At 40.6% G+C, this 19,332-nt stretch overlaps 1 protein-coding gene across 4 annotated transcripts in view; it reads right to left on the reverse strand.

Annotated features, from left to right (window-relative positions):
• Positions 1 to 351: 351 nt before the first annotated feature.
• The window catches only part of STN1 (STN1 subunit of CST complex), a 41,658-nt gene continuing 22,677 nt past the window's right edge, over positions 352 to 19,332 (reverse strand). For all 4 annotated transcript variants that reach the window (XM_038139989.1, XM_038139986.1, XM_038139987.1 and 1 more), the window contains 6 exons: positions 18,034 to 18,195; positions 16,676 to 16,787; positions 15,773 to 15,935; positions 9,084 to 9,206; positions 8,467 to 8,539; positions 352 to 4,615 (listed from right to left, as the gene is read on the reverse strand). In XM_038139989.1, coding sequence (XP_037995917.1) covers positions 4,458 to 4,615; positions 8,467 to 8,539; positions 9,084 to 9,206; positions 15,773 to 15,935; positions 16,676 to 16,787; positions 18,034 to 18,195 — 791 coding nt within the window. In that variant the 3' untranslated portion in view covers positions 352 to 4,457. The remainder of the gene's footprint in view (positions 4,616 to 8,466; positions 8,540 to 9,083; positions 9,207 to 15,772; positions 15,936 to 16,675; positions 16,788 to 18,033; positions 18,196 to 19,332) is intronic.

Consider the following 19,332-nt stretch of genomic DNA (forward strand, 5'->3'; position numbering starts at 1 on the left):
CATAGCGCTGCCCTGACAGGAAGTTTCAAAATTCAGGGTGCCCATGGGATCTGAACTTGCTCCCTTTCCCATTTAGAGGTAAGTGTAAAGATACAAATCTTTGCTAGGCACATCTTTTCCCCACAGGATCAGCTTACTCTCAAAGTAAACCAAACAGCATTTCTTTGACAAACAGATTTCCAGTACTTTGTCTTGTAATTCTCTGTGTGGCTCCATGCCTCACTGGCTGCTCATTGATGAATTCCCACTTTGAATAATGAATTAAGAAGTCCTATTTATGTTGTTCATCACTAGAATACACAAGTATACACAGATCCAAAACAGTAACAGCTTTTAGTCATGTCGCCAATATTTAACTTGGTCATTTATTATTTTGAAAGTAAAGCTTCATTTCCCAGGCAGGTTGTGTAAAATGCACATCCTCATGGGTCCAAATTTACAACCCAGCGATTTCAGAACAAGAATACTCAGAACTCGTTGATCTGGATTTCCATTTTTATGAAGTCATCTAAGAAGTCATAAGAGGAAACAGGATTCCAGAAAAAACATGATACAAATGAAAACAAGGAGACCATAATTGCCTCACAGGCCTTGGAGACAAAGATGACAAGACAAGCAAAACAACATGCATGGAAAGAGAGGCAGCAAAATGCAAAGCTATTAGTACTAATAACGACTTTTCCTAAGTCCCACTCCAGCATCTATCCATTCACTCTCTCCCACACAGCCATACAGTTTTTTTCTAATGGCTCCCATAGAGCTTTTAATGACTAGGACTACAAAAAAAAAAAAAAAAAAAAGAAAAAAAAAAAAAGCTTATGATGTACACAGGGAGTTGTATTATTCCCAGTTTACAGAAGGGGGAAACTGAGGTATGAAGCAACCTCATCTCTTCTCTCACATAAGCAGAGGACAGGGACTGAAGGTAAAGCTGTTCCTTTGTGTCCTCACCAGAAAAGCAAACACGGTGCATTTTGCTATAATAGAATATTGAGATTCTTAGGTAATTTTTGTTCTCAGGTGCTGCATTTCTATGGAAACTTACCTTTTAAACGTAACGTAGAAATGCTGACTGTTTATAAAAATTCCATTTTCCTCACCTACCTTTTACTGCCGTAACTGTTGCTATGGAAACTGGAACTGGCCATGAAGCAGTTCTACAACATGAATTCTCACTTGTCAGTCTTACTTTAAAGTGCCACCTTCTAAGTCCTTTAATAAACCAGTAATAATTGTGTTGCCTAATGAGTTTTCAAATTAAACAAAACAAGAAAGCATGCTTTCATTGAATGCTCTGCACAATATTTCGTAGGTGTGGTCGAAGAATTTTAACAGTGTGCATGATATGACTCTGTTGGTTAAGGATATGATCTTTAAACAGAGAGACAGTTTATTTGCAGTAAAAGCCCTAGTGTGTGTAGTTTGACTTACATAAAGGTGACTTATACCAACATGGGTATGTCTAGACTGCTGTCACAGAAGCACACTGTAGAGATACTGAGTGAATGGGTAAATCAGCCTACAGTGAGCTCTGTGCTCCCACAGCTCCTGGGGCACTGCTGTGCAGGCACATGCATCTTGCACTCCCTGTGCAAGAGGGAATGCAGTCAACCAGAGTAAGTGTTAACCTGGGCTGGGTGGCTCCTGTGGAAAAAATAAAGCATGCAAGCTTAAGACACAACTATTCTGTAGAGACAATCAGAATCTGTGTAGCTTAAATCTAGGCTCCTCCATTAACTTCAGCTTAACCTTTCACTCTTGTAAAAACTACAGGCTCCCTCGTGTTTATTCATCTTACTTCCCTGAGACAACTCATCTGAGAAAAATCTCTTTTTTCCTGTTCTTAGGGAACAAACACCATCAGAACACACCCTCCACGACAAGAGTTGAGCATTCCCAGCAAGGATCAACTAAAAAACTTCCAGGGACAGGTTTTTTCCAGTATAACTTACCTGTGTTTCCTGAGATAAGTTCCTTCCACCTCATCTCCGAGGCTTTGCAGTTGTTCAGTGCTTTTAAACTGCAACAGGGGCAGGACTGATGCAGATACAAGTGTCTGCCCTTTCTACCTCCAAGCATAGAAAATCAGTGGACAGGGATTTTAGGCAAACTTTACATCTAAAACACAGCAAGTGCAGCCTCAGAGTTGGAGGCAACAGAATTTGCACGTGTAAGTATACAAACTGCAAAGCTGGAGATGTAATCCTATTTTGGTATGAAGAGATTCTAAAGAGCAACATGATCTCCAAACTCTCTTTTTCTCCCCAAACTTATCTAGCCCACACACTCAGCTGTCATCCTCAGGAGAACCTGGGTCTTTCTTCTAACTTAAGAGAGGAGATCACCTTTCCCATTGAGCTAGCACTGTTCCTTTAATCCTTTCCCACCAAAATAAGCTTCTGCTAATACAGAACATTTCAAGAAAATGGCCAAAACAGTCTTGTAAATTAGATGCCATGCTCTTCCACATGGTCTGAAACACCTCATACTTTCCTTTAAAATATTCTCAAATTCATGCCAAATAAGCAACTTAACCATATGTACTCTTGACTGTGGGCAATTCCTGAAGTGAATCTTAATTTAAGAATCCATATTCCAAGCCTGTTCTTCCACAGATAGCCTTGTTTTTAAACATCACTTCAAACTCATCAACAAGAGCAGGAATTTAAAAGCAAATCTCCCCAGTGGCCAACCAGATCTTCTCAGAGGCATAAATTAAAGTTTCAATTTGCCTCAGTAGCACTTCACTCAGTATCTGCCTTCTTTCCCTGATTTACAGAGATATTTAGGGCGTGGGGACGGAGCGGGGAACAAACATTCTACAACTCCTCCTTAATCCTCTTCTATTTCCTTCTGCTTAGGTACATCCCTTCAGCTCCCGTTCAGGGCCTATATTAAGATCTGACTAGAAGGTACCTGACTCAGAGCAGAGCAGCAATGTGAGGAGTAGGGAAATCTGTGAGGAAAGCAACTACTGAGTCCTGCAGCAAGTAGGGAACACACAGCAAATGAATGATTCATCCATAGTTCTCTACTACAAACAAACTCACCGTCTCTTTAAGGCCAGAGTTTTCCAGGGCCTCTGAATGCAAATGCCAAATATTTTGTCAAGCCTTTCTCTTAGCCTATATCTCACTGCAGCCAGGGCTTGGAGTGAGGCAGATAATATAACAAAACCAGAGAGCTGGCACACATGGGGCTACTCACTGGCTTTCCTCATGCATATGGTTTATTTTTCCCTGCTATGTCAATCCTTATATAGGGCTTTACCACTACAGCTGCCTCCTGGGAGTCTGCTGTTTCAACTGTTACAGGGAAGGTGCAGAGGAAAAAAGGATAAATCCAATCTTTTGTACTCTTTTCAAGTTAAAGGTCTCACCTCCACACCATAAATTAAACTGATTAATTAAACAGACAAGCCCCTGCAGCAGCAAGCCCTCTCTAAGCATAAATATTGAACAACTTTGCTTTTTAACTGTTGCACATAACAGAGTTACAATTATTCCAGCTCAAACATCTTGCATGGTAACCTTCTTTAGGCCAACGTTGTTTCATCTATGCCTTGTGTTCTTCTGCAAGCACAGATATGGGCAGTATTTTACCACAAAAGTGACAAAGAATAAAAGACACAAAAAGCAACTGGCAGAGGAGATTACAGTGGATCTCAATGGCTTCTGTATTTTCTTTTCCAAAGCATCGAATTTCTGTTTTACCATTTGTGATCTAAGAAGCAACTGAAACAGCAAAACAGTAGCTGATTTTGAGACTTCTGGTCTGAAGAGAAACTGCAACAACAGACATCAGTAGCACAGATGGGAATGCGGAGGAATGCAGACATGCTTGACAACCACTGGGCAGGGGATGCAGGACCCCGTTCCTGAGGGTGAATTACAGAGAATGGTGAGGACTGCTTCAGTAGTGAGAAAGCTGTCCAGATTGAGGAACAGATATTCACAGACAAAGATGCACCAGCACTGCCAGGAAGGACAGGCAAATCCTTCTGTTTGTGTGTCCTTTCTCTAGGTGTTACCAAGTTCACATAAAAAGAAAGAGCCACAGCTGTTACCACATGAAACCCAGCAAGATACATCATTAAGCCAGAAAAATATCTCCTGAGATGACCACTGCTCTAAACACTGATCTTTAGCAGTGACTTTTCTTTAGGCCTTGGATGTAGATGTGAGGATGGTCAATGTCTCATCCTACTCCAAGAGCACAGTTTCTTTTCCACTTTCCCTGCTAGATTAGACTGTCCAGAATGAGTTTGATACCATTTTCACTAGGAATAGCAAGGAAGTCAGGAAGAATATTAAAACAAGTATTTGAACAATTTTTCTGAAGCCGGACAAAAATAGCATTTGGAGAATCAAAAGGCTCTTTTTTATCTACTATCTAGATCATACCAGCTAATGACAGCTTCTCACAGTCTCTCAACCTCTCTTTCTTATCTTTTCTCTTTAAAATACCATAAAATATCCTTCCATAGTGCTGACAACATCACTGTTACTCTCCAGTAGTTCCAAGACACGGTGCATCACCACTTCAGGCAGAGATGGGCAGCAGCTCTGCCGAACACAGCTCAGCACATGAAGGAAATGGCAGCCTTTTTCAGCATCTGCAGAAAAAAGGAAAATGCAGCCAGGCATGGAAGAAATATTTCAGTCCAACTGTCTCTTTTGAACTATCATAATACAGATCAATCATGAAAAATCCCGGAGCCCTAGATACAGAAACAGACATGTATATTCAGAAGAAAGAGATCCTGTCTGGGCCTACAGTTCTCCAATTATCGAGTGTTCTCAGTGACCTTTCTGGGAAGTGTCAGGGCTGTAACAGTAGTAATGAGGGTGAAAGATAACTCAGTCTTGACAACTTTTAACATACAAGGCTCAGTACAACTTGATGAGGAGTTTAATAATGTAAGGGTACCTCCACCTGTGCAGGCCATCCAGTTTTTGCAACTTCAGAAGGAACCAAATGAAAGTAATTTTACTGAGACCCAACTTCACAACCCTCAAGCACAGCAGGGAGGTGCGTGGCCAGGGCCTGTAACCGCTGGCCCAACGCTGGCATCTTGTGGAAAAATTGCTGCACTGCAACTGCATTCAATACGATCCCATCCCTACCCTGCAGACCCCCCAGACAATTATGGGAGTAGAAAGTCATGGAACCATCAGTATCAGATTTTATCTCCTTTTAAGTGGACCTAGCTCTGCAGTGTACAAGAGAACAAAAGTTTAAAATAATCCCCTTTGCTAGGGGCAAGCACAGAGGTCCTTCATGGCTGCACACATCTATTCTGTGCCAGGTGGGGCACTGTTTCAAGATGCCCCAGTCATCATTTCCTCAACACAGCCTGTACCCCACTCATCATCAGTGCTGCAAGCTCCCAGTCCCCCAAGTGCTCCAGTCCACAACATATTTCTCCTCAGCAGCTGACAATGGAAAACAGACATAAATCAGATTTATCAGCACAAATTATTTTCCTTCTCCTTAGCTCACGTGATGCAAGCCAAGTTTGATAAGGGTACTGAGAAACTGCCATGGGCCACGGAAGGCCCTATATTTTGTTGGTTTTTGTTTCTTTAGTTAATTCTCTACTCTAGAATCTGCTGAGCCCCAGACCTGCTTTAGAACCTGCTGAGAAAAGTCACTGGTAGACAGAAGTAAATAAAGAGTTCAGCTTAATTCTGCTTAGGCTGTGAATCAGGCAGAAATACTTCCTCAGAAGTATCCAGCATGATAAAAAGACCTTTGTGGCCAATAGCCAAAAATGTGTCCACTACTCTGGGAGAGATAACTGCAGAGAACAGAACAATGCCTCTGCCTGGTCATAGTGATTGTTGTTGCAAAGAAAATGGGTAGCTGCACTTTGCGTTTGTCATAAGTTTGTCATCAGAAGGTCAAATTGCCCATCCCTGATCTAGAGAAACTTAAATCTCAATGAATTACATTAATGACTCAAGTGTTACCTAACAGTACAGTGTGTACTTTCCCCCTACATGCTGGTAGAAAATGGCACTTTGGGGAAGCTGCAGGTGTGTACAATGATTAAGTAACCCCAAAACACTCCTGTCCCTCTTTCACTGACATCCTGGGTTCCTGCTTTTGTCCAGCAGCTGAGGAAAGCCAGGCTGTGATTAACTGTCCTGCCTGACAACCAACATCAGAAGGGACAGAGTTTTAGAACTACCATTTTCTCACTGCAGATGTCTCACATAAGCTACATTCTGAAATATTAAATTTAACTTCACGTGGTTCTGGTTTTTGTCCTCTCTACCATTAGCCTGACTGAAGCCTAAAATTTATAAAACAGAGAAACAGTGAAAATTTCTAAAACAAAGAAAGAAACAAACCAAAACCCAAATCCATTTTACAGTTCAGTCTGGAGTCAAAATGTGCTATCTGGCTATATAAAGCTTCTAGATGGGCCCACAGTGGTCTCTCATGAGCACATTTAAGATCAGGAATTATAAGTGGAGCCAAGGACTAGGATTGTCATGTAGGCACATTACAGATCAGGGCTTGTGCTGTTCTGAGTAGGCAGGCAAGATTTTTTTTTTTTTTTTTAATTTGTACAATAGTTTCAGACAGCTGGGTTGGGCCTGGGAATGTGTCACAAGTACAGCAATGGGGCAAGGCGTTGCCTGGAAAACTGGCAGAGGAGTAACTCATTGGAGAGAAGAGTTTGATTTATCATAAATCATCCCTCTTGTCATGGAAGATTACTGTTACTCTTGGAGGAAAACGGGTAGGAATTTCTTGCAACAAACAAGAAAAAGCCCTAGAGGTGAATGCCCATGACCCTGTTTGCTCCCGCCGGCAGAGGGGGGCCGGCAGCCGCGCTCAGCTCCGCGCTCTTGCATCATCCCCGGACAACAAATACCGCCGTGCCTGCTGGTTTCGATTGAAGCTTCTTGGCTTTGCTTCCAATGACCAGGGCATTGAAATGGTCCTTCTGGAAACCAGCAAAGGGACAAGGACCTGGAAAACGTCCTCTTTACAGCGGGCAGCTAAGTAGGGGGAAAGCTTCAAGGACAACAAGAGGGTTTGTAAAACACTTGCTAATTTTAAACTGCTTATTATGGAAAACATGGTTTTGAGGACTCGGGACTCTTCAAAGTCTTTTCTGTGACTGATCTACAAACTACTCTCTGCTGTTGACTTTCCTGACCGAAAGAACTTCCCGACTTCCCGTGGATCACAGAGTACTTGACCAGTGTGACAATGCACAAGGGAACAAATAGGAGGCAGTCACTCAGTGCCTCTGTCAACTGTATAGAGATCCTGGCCTTGATGTAGCATAGTTATATTAAAAAAAGCAGGTTACCAGGAGAACTAACTGATGTAAATGCTAAAATGAGCAAAGGAATGTTTTGACTCTTAGAGAAATGATATTTGTTAATTGGATAAAAAACAATGTGATACAGCAATTTGTTGCACTGAAACACCCTCAGGCAAACAAGCCCATATTAACCTGCATGCCCAGTAGTAACCTGTTCTCCCAAGTCCTTGTCTGCAATTGTACCACTTAGGAGAGACAGCTAAAACTCAAACTTGATTTTGCCTTACTTAGCCTTTTTTTCACTGCAGGATAACCACCATACTCCAGGTCCTACAAGTGCTATTGTAGATATGATAGTATAGGGATATGAGCAGTTTAAGGTTTTATGCCTTATGTTCCAGTCAGTCATTTATTCTGTACTAAAGCACATTCTGTCCCACAAATAGCTGCACTCGGGCAGCAAGTGATCCCTGCTGACACATTCTATCCCATGAACTGAAAGACACTCTACAGCAATGTACCTGTGTAATTAGAACACATTCAAGTCAAGCACAAATTATCACTCTGGCAATAAGACACAATAGTTTGAGGGACAGGGATAACTCAGAAGCCATCCTAGGCCCATTATCTGAAAAGAAATAGATTTTGTTCGACTGAAATCCTTAACTACAAAGAAATACCATCTGAGCTCTACCTGAGCTTAAAATCTCCAGAGACTATCCTACTGACTTAAGCAAGTTTTATTGTTGACTTAAAGGAGGCAGGGATTTCACCTTTCTGCATGGTCACTTTTGTGTCAACTCCCCCGTAGAAACTGAACCAGCAAGATTTGCTACTTCTCCAGAGTGCAAAGCAACACCTGCTAGGTGGTGACCTGACTTCATTACATTTGGTTCCTCCCAAAATCCTCGTATTCTCAAAAGATACAGATCTAAGATAATGGCTGCTTATTTCAGATTGGAGAAGTTTGCTTCCTGCTGTGCACACCTGCTCTTTCTCTCTCCATGCTCACAGGAAGCTGCTCCTGCACTCCTGCTTTTAGCTATACTGATTAGCTACACCAGCAACAGCTCAAGTTCGAGGGTGAGGACAGGCAGCATATCCAATCCAGCAGCAGGAGGAGATATTGTCATCAGTGTATCAGCACCAGCTCATCAGAGCTTGATCCCTCTGCTACTTACGCCTGGGTTTTCGACAGTCTTCTTTAATCACATCAAGAGTCACTTTAAACAGCTCCTTATCATGGTCAGTCACCTGAAGAAAAAAGAAGAAACTGGCCTTGCTGTTGAAAAACAATCCACTGACATAGTGTATTCTAAGCTAACGCTGTCATAATTACATTCTGCATTTTATGCTGCCTCCAAGACTAATAATGGACATCAAATCTTCAGGCAATATTTTTACTACTATTAGCAGCATCCATGAGTTAGGTGAAGAACATGATACAACTAAGTTTGACCCAAAGGAGGGTGACTGCCTCAGCAGAACAGCAAGCTTTGACCCACTTGGATAAGGAGAACTGTCCCAGGCCCCAGGTTTCAGTGAGCTAAGCTGGATCAGAGCAGTTTGGCAGCCCAGTGAACACAGACAGAACTTGGAGCAACTCAGTGGGTGATACAGAGGTACAATCAACAGTGAAGTAAGCTGCAGAAAATACTTCTGAGTAAACTGGGAGCACCTGGATGTCCTGCTGCTCTTTCTGAAACATTTCTACTATTTCTGCAATATTTTTATTGTGTTTACTGATTAGGAAAGTCATACCACTGAACTTGCTTGCAACCACAGCTCAGTTCCTTACATAGTATAAGTCCTTGGAACTGCTAGGTTTCTGGAAAACCACTCCTTTCTCTTGTAGCATCTTTATTACTTCCTTAAAAACACTGTGAATCCTTTTGGAATTGGAGCTATTTTCTGACTTCACCTGGATGGAAAGAAAGGAATGAAGCAGATGGTGAGAAATCTCAGCTCAGCCAAAGTTACCAGCAAAAGCTCCAGATGCTTTCAAGAAGAAGATGACTTCAGATCCTCTTTAACATGAATTTTGTTACACATTTTTCTTCATTTAGTAATTCACAAATCATAGCTGTTATGTATGAAATAATCAACATCACCGAGCTTTAAACAAAACCCAAACACCAGAATCTTGAGGAACCACAATCTCTAAACTGCCTTCTTTGTGATTAGCAGCTATTTGGTGATGCACCAAGAAATCTTTTTTGGAATATTCTTGTGATGCCTGCAGATCATTTGACTTTTTTGTTAATCAAGCTTTGTTCACTTTCAGAGTTTTCCTGGTAATAAGGGTAGGAAGGTAGGAAAATCAGTATTTTGTAAGGTGATATTCAGGAGGAATCCAAGTGCTGAGGACTGGATTCCCATCTCCTGATTTCAGGGAGAGGAGAAAACTGACAAAACCAGCATTTGTTTCATGCTCCCTTTGTTTCCAATTTTTTACAAACATTCTGGTCATGCTCTCAAGAGCTTCTCTACAGCCTAATGAAGTGAAAGGATAAAGAGCATGCAAGAAATTAAGATAAGCATATGAAATAAGGAAACAAAGGATTCAGTTTTGAGGGTAGGTGGGAAATCAGTTCTTTTGTGAAAGGAGAACAATGTGTCTGGAAGTCCATAACTGAGGTTATTTAGAACACAGAGTTCTGTGTTTGGGACACATCTAACAGAGTAGAAGGAAGGAAGGGGAGGGGGAAAAAAAACAGGGAAAAGCAGGGTTTGTTTGAAAGTAAAGCAGAGCTAAGAGAGTGGAATGACAGCTAGGGAAGTAGAAGGAAATAATTACTCTTGGAGAAGGGAAAGTATGTGTAGATAAGAGCAAGACCATGATTTAATCTTCTCCATCTCCATCTGTCCTACTGTGTCCTTCAACCTCCCATTTATCTACACAGACTGCTTCAGTTCCCCAATTGCTGTTTTCTCATCTGTTGGGAGCACACTGTTCTCCCTGTGGTTTTCTTTGAGAAGGGAGCTAAACTGCTTCCCACAAACCACCATGTGATAACTAGAACCACACCAGAGCAACCAGAGCAAGATTTGCCAAGCCATTCCTTCAACTATCACCATAAATGCTCCCACCCTGTTCTGAACAAAAATATCAGACTTCACATATCCTACTTCACTCACCAGGAGCAGCTCAGAGCCTTGGGAGTGAAGCAGGCAATCATCATGAACTAGAAAGAAAGTACGTGAATATGCGAAACGGGCACCACAGGAGCAAAGGAAGAATATCTCCTCACAAAACATTCATTCAATGCATTTGCAGTTCTCAAGTGACACTCCAACAGCCTGGAAGCTGATGTACCTAACTGGGAATAGTTCTGGGATCCAAAAGGGATATTGGTGTTAGCATGCATCACAAGTTTCTCCCTCCTGTTCCTCCAGATAACCCTCAGGACTTCAACAGGCCATAATCACATCTCTCTGTCCCACAACAGCTAACTCTCTTTTTCCTCTCAAATCACCAGTAAAAATAACTGCTGAATACTTCAAGATAATTAACACAGAACAATGGCTCTTATTCTCAGTTCAGTTTCCTCTGTTTCAGGCTGAAGGATTCAGTGCCTGAACCTTGTCTGTCCTCTTGTCCACCATAGCACCAATCTGGATAATAACAGACTCTACTTCTAATTACAAACTTGGCCATGCATCTGGACACTGTTCCAGTCGTAGCATTAATAACACTAAGGTATTTCTCCTCATTGTGCCTCTTCTGATGAACTGAAGAAACAAACATAAAATGCAGCAGGAAGTGAAATGTGAGTATTTGCTCACAGAAAAGCACATTCTCACAGCCATATGTAAAATGAAGAGACTTTGCCTCTCACTCAAATGCAGTAATAAATCCTCAAGAATGTAAGAAATTGCTAGCAAAGCAACCAACTCAAGATTCTGATCAATTTTTAATGTGAAAGCAAACATTTGGGGAGAAAAAAAGATAAAAATATTTCCAAAGAAGCACAATAATTATTCAGTTTGGCTTACCACTGAAATCCTGTCAGAAAAGGGAGATAATTAAAAACAGACTCTGTGTGAACTGACACACAGCTCAGCCTGGATGGATACTGAAACAGAATCACTAAGAATGCAAGTCAAGGCATTGACAGAGTGAAAGCAGCGAGGCTTTATTATAAGTAAGCAGCTGCTCCATATCAGCACTCTCTCATATGTGCTGCAGAATCCACAGAAAAGGGCTTCATGGCAGAAGGACTGCTCCTGAAAACCAAAATAGGGCTCCTGCCCACTTTAATAGTACCATGTTATATATTAATACAAAATATTATGTATTATTGGTGTTTAGTAGTACTATAAAATGACAGGAAAAATTTAGGGTTTTTTCTTAGTAGTCTAAAACATGCTCCCTCCTCTCCGTTCCTCTGGGTAAAGCTACAATTAAATTTCTTTGTCAACACAGTCTAAAATTGCTTCATCTGCTCTTTTGGTCCACCCAAAGTAACTCCAGCATCTCATCCTGCAAATGCACAAGTCAATAGTACTTCTCCCCAGTACCTCTCCCAGTGTTCACACCTCCTTTTGCAAAGTGCCCCCCTTGGGCATGCCTTAGTTTCAGGGTGCACCATTTCAGATTCTCTGAAGCAGTAACAGCAGGGTCTTACTCTTCTCTTCCAAATCGGGTCCATTTCAAATAAATTAAGCTGTACATCCAAAACATAGGAGCATTCAAGAATCAGTCACCCCTTTTGTAAAACACATTGTGTGTGTGTGTGCGTGTGTGTGTGTAGCCTAACACAGAAGCAGCTATTAAATAATAATTTCACTATCGTTCCCCTCACTCCCAAGAATGGCCAAGGGCTCTGAAGCAAAGCCAACAGCAGAATCTATGTATCCAGAATTAAGTTGGTACTTTAATCAATATATTCCATCTGACAGGCCTCACACAGCTTAATGGGCTGGTGCTGTACAACCAGTTATTCTCAGATCTTTAAAATAAGACAGATTCTCTGTACAATCAATAATAGGTCAAAGAAATGAAGTGGTAAAGGAATTAGTGAGTCTGTTCAAAACACTGGAGCTATGTAACCTTTGACTCATTATGAATCACACCCTGATGGTGTTAAAGTTTCCTGGTATAACCACACATGTGATTCTACTCATGGAATCACCTTTTGCATTTTCTCATGTAATGTTTAATCCTGGGCTTAGGCAGGTGACAATTTTAGTAATAGTGATCCTGGATGTGTCAGTCCTGAAGTCCTATAATAAGTTTTGCAGCTTATTATAGCAAGTAATATTTGAAATAATATTTTAAAAATGTTTAAATAATATATTAAAATATTTAAATAATATTCAAAGCAGTGGTGAGACTTCCTTGAGAGGCAGAAAGACAAAGACACTGTGTCAAGAAGTTACAATGAACTGTGTTACACCTACAGTACAATGAACAGGGTAGACACAGACAGTGTGAACAACACTACAAAACTTCCTGCTTTAACTACTTCTCGTTGGTGACCTTGAGATAATATTCAAATCAAGAGGAGTACAAACAGCACACTCGGGAAAGCGCAACTCAAGTTACGCGTCCAAGGCAGTGACATTCACAAACTGGAACGGCAGCACTAAAATAGCACACACTATAGCTTATGCATGGCAGAAGGGCAGAAATACTGTTAATCAAGAATGGCTGGTTTAAAGCATTTCAGCGGAGAATGCGGATGGATCCACTTAACATGTAGCTTTCTTTAAAAATGGGACCAAAGGCTTGTCCATTTGCCAAACATAATTGCCTAAGTCCAGCAAGTACACTCTGGAGTTCTCTAAGCACAAAATTACTTTTTCTTGTTTTACTTGTAGTCTTCCTTCTGGTACCCACCCCTCCAAACTCAAAAATCACTTGTTTTAAGGGATAGGGAAAAGGCTACCTTTGGGATAGATGGGGAACTGGTTATGCAAATTAAACCTCCAGTAGCTTTACAACTCATAAAAGACTTGTTAATTTTTAACTATTTTTAAAAGCAGTTAAATTCTCTTCCTTATCATCTGTAGACTCTAAAATTAAATTTTCCCTAGTACATGTCTGAGAAGAGGAAATTATTTCAGTTCTTCCAGATGCATCTGCTAGAGGGAAATTTATTCCAGACAGGCAGAAGACTGCACTGCCAGGGAGGCATCAGGACTGGAATGAGGTATTGTAGGACGTGTATGGGATGTGGACAGGGCTCAGCTACAAAGTAATGCTGAAAAGGAACACAAAGATGCTGCCTACCTCAAACTATCCCAGCTAACTCCTTCCATTTTCACCCTTTGCTCCACGCCACTGCAGTGACTCCACAGCAGCTCATCACCTCCCTGGAGAAAATATTCCATGAGAAGACACCCTCCCACTATGATGAACACCGTGCAAGTACTTTAAAAGTTGGGAAAGAGATGAAGGGGGAAAGGAAGAGAAAGCAAACAAATAGTTTAACAGCAACTTGTGCTCTAGAACACTGGAATCGGGATAAAAAAATTACCTACACATCTAAATAACTCATCCTTTTACATCCAGGAAAAGTGTAAGAAGTGAACAAGCGTGTATATTGTGGCATGGCCTAATTAGCTGAGTTGGCTCTGTAGCTCCTGCCTTGCCAAATAGGCCCAAAGTAACATTGTTCCACATCAGCAGCACCATTTATCCTCTTGGCTTGAGGGCAGTGCAAAACAAAAGACTACTGAAGAGAAAAGAAAGGAAGAGGGACAGAAATCAGATCTATTACACTTCCTTTTGTGGATAGAACTGGGTACTTGACCCTTTACCAATTATGAAAGGTGACACTAGGCACTCCTCCTAAGGCATTCACGCCACTTGACAACTGCAGGTCTTTTCTTATGCAAGAACAGATAACCTTCTTTGCAAGAAATTAATAGTAAAGGACAGTAAGGAGAACTGCAATTTCTAAATAAGCATCTGTGCACCCAAATTCCTAGGACACATACTCACATCCTTGTATCAGGGTCAGGAACAACTACTAATTATTATGATAGCTCTTCATGACTGCTAACAACACTGATGCTACAGTATTTTTCTTGGTTTGGGGTTTTTGAGTTGTTTTTCTTTTGGTTGGTTGGTGTTTTGTTTGGGTTGAGTTTTCTTGGGGGATTTTTTCAGTCTTTCTGTGTTTGTTCTGCACCAGTTCCTACTTTAAATGGCTTTGTAAATTATTTATCTTGGTCTTTCTATAAATGCTGAAGCGTTTAAGTTTCCAGTATTGGACACAATGGCCACTACTTCCTCTAACATGAAGTGTTTGGGAACTTTTAATACTGTTCCAGCTAGTTTGGAAAGTACCAGGTGCCATGTTGGATAATCTACTAGCAAAATTTTCTGTCTAATGAGAATATCTCCTGTTAGTGCTAATCCCCATGTTTGTTTTAAAGCAAACCAGAAAAAAAAAACAACCACTTTAAATAAAACCAAAACAAACAAACAAAAAACCCCAACTCAGCTATCAAGAACAGCTATCAGCAGCAGTTCAACAAGGCCAACAAGAAAAGAGCTACTTTTCATTATTATTTGACCTCATCTGCAAGAGACTGGTTTTTGTGTTACTTTTTTGGGGTTTCTTAAGAATTAAACAAACATTAGAATTCAATGTAACATAGCACTTAACATTACAGTGCACTTCAAAATCAGGGTGAAAATGACTGTCAGGGATTTATTTCTCTACAGAAAACCAAAAAGTAAACAAATGAATCACAACACTCCAGCTTAAGTTCCAGCTGCCATTGCTTTCATGGTAAAAGATGCAACTGTAAGCTTTGTGGAAATTTATCACTTCATACAAGTTGAGAATCTAGTTTTTAATTTATCCAACTAATACAGAATAATTTAAAGCCATTTGACAAAATGAGTGTTGTTCTGTTTCCCGTTCTGATCAAGAGGTTACTAACTAATTGGAAAATTTCTTAATACTTTGGTTACATGCAACTGCCTGTAAACTGATTTCAATTTAATCCCACCTTCTCATCCTTTCACAGTTAGGGATTTCCAGTGTGAGCAACATGTAGCAGGGAGCACTGTTCATCCACCCATCATAACCTCCTCTTGAGAGCTGCATCTCTATTAATATATTGAGCTTCAAATGAGAAACAAAACAAAGATTTTGTGCTCCCTTCTCCTGATTAGATCCAGGATCTCAAAGCTCTGTCCCAAAAAACTCAAGCACCTTAAAGGGATCTCTTTTTCTGACACAGCTACAAATTACAAATCTAAATAAAGTAGTGGCTGTTGCAGGCTGTAAGATTGCTCAGCCCTAACACAAGATTACCCCTAATAACAGAATGTTCTTACATTACTTTTTCCAGCCCAGTTTTATATCTCCAAAGTAACAAGATTTCTTCAAGCTCTGTAAATAATTAATGTGTAAAGCTCAAGCACTGGTGGTTTTTGAATCCTCAGAAGACGCCAGTTTATGCTTTAAAAAAGTACACGGTTTTATTTCCCCCCACTAAAAGCTTGGAACAGGTTCATTCACTCACCTCCTCACAGCTGGGGCTGGGTAGATGCACACCCATCAGAGACACCAGAGAATCAACTGTCTCCAACTCCTGCTGGTAAAAGGTCTGAATTTTGTTTTCTAATAGGAAGCCTTGCACTTTCTCATACAGCATATGGATTGAGAAATTCTGACCCTCCAGGCCACTACAAGGATACACAGAACATGTCAAAAAGTAAGAAATGTGTTTTAGAACAATTACATAAAGTCAGTCCACTGGACTGGTTTCAAAGGTCAAAGGATGTTTTACTGTCCTTAAACAATTTGAATTTAAATCCTTAATTAAACCAGATCATTTTTATAAGTACAAACTTTCAACTGTTCTTCTTCAATCATTTGCTGATAGTGTTTTGTGAATCTAAGATCTGCACTCTCTGAAACAACACTACACCCACCAGGCCTCCCAATAAGCATCCAGCTACCCTGAAACTGAGTACAGGGGAGGGTGTTTGACTCAGCTTATTGAGGTTATGGATTTGTGATTTGACAAGGCAGGAGAGCATTTCAGTGGAATAGCTCCTCAACCTTACACATAAAACAACGTCAGTCAAGGATACTTCTCCATCCTCTCTGCTGACCTCAGTCCCAAACCTTGCTCTAAATCCCATCTTTTTTCTCTAGATGAAAGAGGTCTGTACACAGTATTTTAATTCCTTTCTAATATTCACTTTAGTTTGGCATTGTATTTCTTTCCTCAGATTATGGACAGGTATCTCATCTGTATGTATCACCAAATATTTGGGAGAAAAGCAGTCTGCTACTGTGTATGAATGCAGTCTGAATCACAGTCAGGCCCTGTTCTATTGTTTTCAAAGTTATTACAACAAGTAAACAATCACAATATCCCATACTTTGCCCCAGGAGCACTTCTGCATACTGCATTTACCTCTGTATTTCCTCAGGGCCCTTGAAAGGTTTATCATAAACTTCTCTATAGAGACAGGGGAGCTCCAGCATTCTTGAAATCTGGATATCACACACAGGATCATCCACTTTATCTGGAAAGGCAGTGAGAACATGTCGACCTGGCCAGGACTCCCACACAATTTTTTAAGCAAGCAAACCTGAGGCAGCACAACAGAGCTTCACAGCCAGTATTAAATTGGTAAAATTTGTTCACTGTGGTTTTTATAAAAACAAACCACAAAGGCCAATCCTTCTTTTACAGTTTACAAGGAGGTAAAATGGCCTGTTGTGGTGCATTACAGATTATGCTTTTGTCTGACAACTTTTTTAACCAGAATTTATGATCTGTATTTTACCTTTCAGCAGCCTTTATCCATTAAATGAAGTTTACACATAGTAAGGAGCTTTATTTGGGCCAAAGTGAAAGCAATTTGGAGGCTATTTGAATTGCATGGCTCTCTTTGGTATTATTACCAACCCACGAATGGGTTGCATACACTCATAAATCTTCTGTCTGGAAAGGAAGGCTGAACTCCCTTGCAAATTTAAGCTAGAGCTGAAAAATCTAGACTTTTTATCTGACTTATACAGGGTTTTTAAAATACAGGATTTTCTTCACTAAAGAAATAATTTCAGTATTATCTCTGTAAGATCCCACTGGAGAAAACCAGCTCTTACCAACAGCACAGACATGGAACTGAGAAGAAGTTATGTAACTGGAAGCTCCCAGAGCCGTGGGCTGCAGAGCCCTGCTGCTCCAAGAGCTGTCAGACACAGAGGCAGCACCTGCATGCAGATCTGTGCCTGAGGAACACTTCTCCCTCACCCTGCAGAGCCAGGGAGCTGAGGAGAAGCCAGGCTCCAGTGGGACTCTGCCCATATGCTGCTGCCTGCCCATGGAATGGATTGGCTGTGGCAAACAGCAGCCACTTCTCCAAAGCCCTCAGAGCCCTTGGTGAAGTGGGACACAGAAGGTCAGCAGCTCTCTTCCCACAGGCTTTGGCTGCTCTAATTCAACACAGGGAAATCTGAAGAGCAAATCACTCTTGCAGACACCCAACCACAGTATCTGTGTAGTATCCTTGTATGCATGCTAATCAGCTTTTACAGTTTTTCCAGGGATGCCTGGTTTACAGGCAGTCTAATCTCACACATTACATAGTGTGTCTTCTAACCTTATGCTGCTACAATTGAAATAAAGATATACAGATGAAAATCCTTAGAAAAATGAGATGCCAGAAAATAATGTGGAAAATATTCAATTAATTGCATACAGCTCAGATATTTTCACAGATTCAGACATCTTAGTTACAGCTAACCCAGATTCATAACACTCACAAAAACACGAAGCCTGAATTTCTCTTTGTTGCCTATAGGTTCGGATGTGACCTCTGACCCTGACAACATCTCCAATCTCCAGCTTGGTTTTCTGGCTTACTGTTTCTTGGAGTTTCTTCAGCTGTTCAAACACACTGAGACTGCTGGGTGTGCTTGGATGACCTGCAAGAAGTGAGGGAAAGGGAGTCAGGCACTAAAGTCAATGCATTAATTGTCCTTTTCCATTCATCCACCTAAGCACCACAGGAGTCATATTACTAAAAAAGGGTAAGGTCCCAGGCACCATGTGTCCTGGGTAGGAAAACCTCTGGGTGACAAAATTAGTTTACTGTGTTATATTTATTTAAATTGTTCATCTGGGGAAAATATTAAAAGGGAGAGGATACTGATTTACCACTGAAAATGTCATAGACGGGTTGCATAAATTTGAAACATAAATTTGAAATTGTTTTGGCATTTTTTATCATGCTAAGATGGATGAGAGGGGAAAAGTTAGCTTAACTTTTTATACAAAAGAAGAATGAGTCATCTGAGGTGGGGCAAAGCATTCATGTGATGCAATTTGATGTCTATGCTGGGGTGAATACAATTGAGGTGAATGCAACTTGACAGAACTTCACATTTACATAACGCAGCTTTGTAGGACAGTAAATCCTTCATAACTTAAAACCTGATTATTGCTCCAAGTATACCTGATCACAATTACAAAAGGCTGGAAGAAAGTTTCTTCTGCCCCCTAAGAGCTTTCTTTAGCAGGTACAAATAAATGAATTGACAGTCTTAGCAAACTGTCCATCCAAGCACTACTGATGTATGTGTAAAATAAGAATACAAGGCTGAAAAGCACTCTTGGTCCTCATTCTATTTCAAGCAGTATTTCATGCTATTCCTTTTAATGCATCTAAGTTCCTCATTCAAGTTCTTCAAAACTGATTTGATTGCGTGTCTCCTTTTTTTTTTTTTTTTGAAGAACTGTGCCAGATCATCACCTCTCCAAAGTGAGAGCTGTCTTCTACATTCCAGTCGGGACCATTTGTACCACCTGTCACAGGATTGTTAAATATAAGTACAAATTATCTGTCTGGATAAATGGGCTTGTTCCACAGACATCAGAGTTTTTAACTTTTACATCAAGCTTTCCTTTCTCCGTTCTATTAATATGCATTCCTAACACTGCAGATGACACCAGTAAGATTTATTTCAGTAGGATTTGATCAGCTCCATATTAGGGTTGTCAATCCACTACATGGGCTTCCAAGAAGATCCAAAGTGGAAAGAATTCTGTACTTTCATCTACAA

This window comes from Motacilla alba, chromosome 6, assembly GCF_015832195.1.
Source record: "Motacilla alba alba isolate MOTALB_02 chromosome 6, Motacilla_alba_V1.0_pri, whole genome shotgun sequence".
Classification (NCBI taxonomy): domain Eukaryota; kingdom Metazoa; phylum Chordata; class Aves; order Passeriformes; family Motacillidae; genus Motacilla; species Motacilla alba.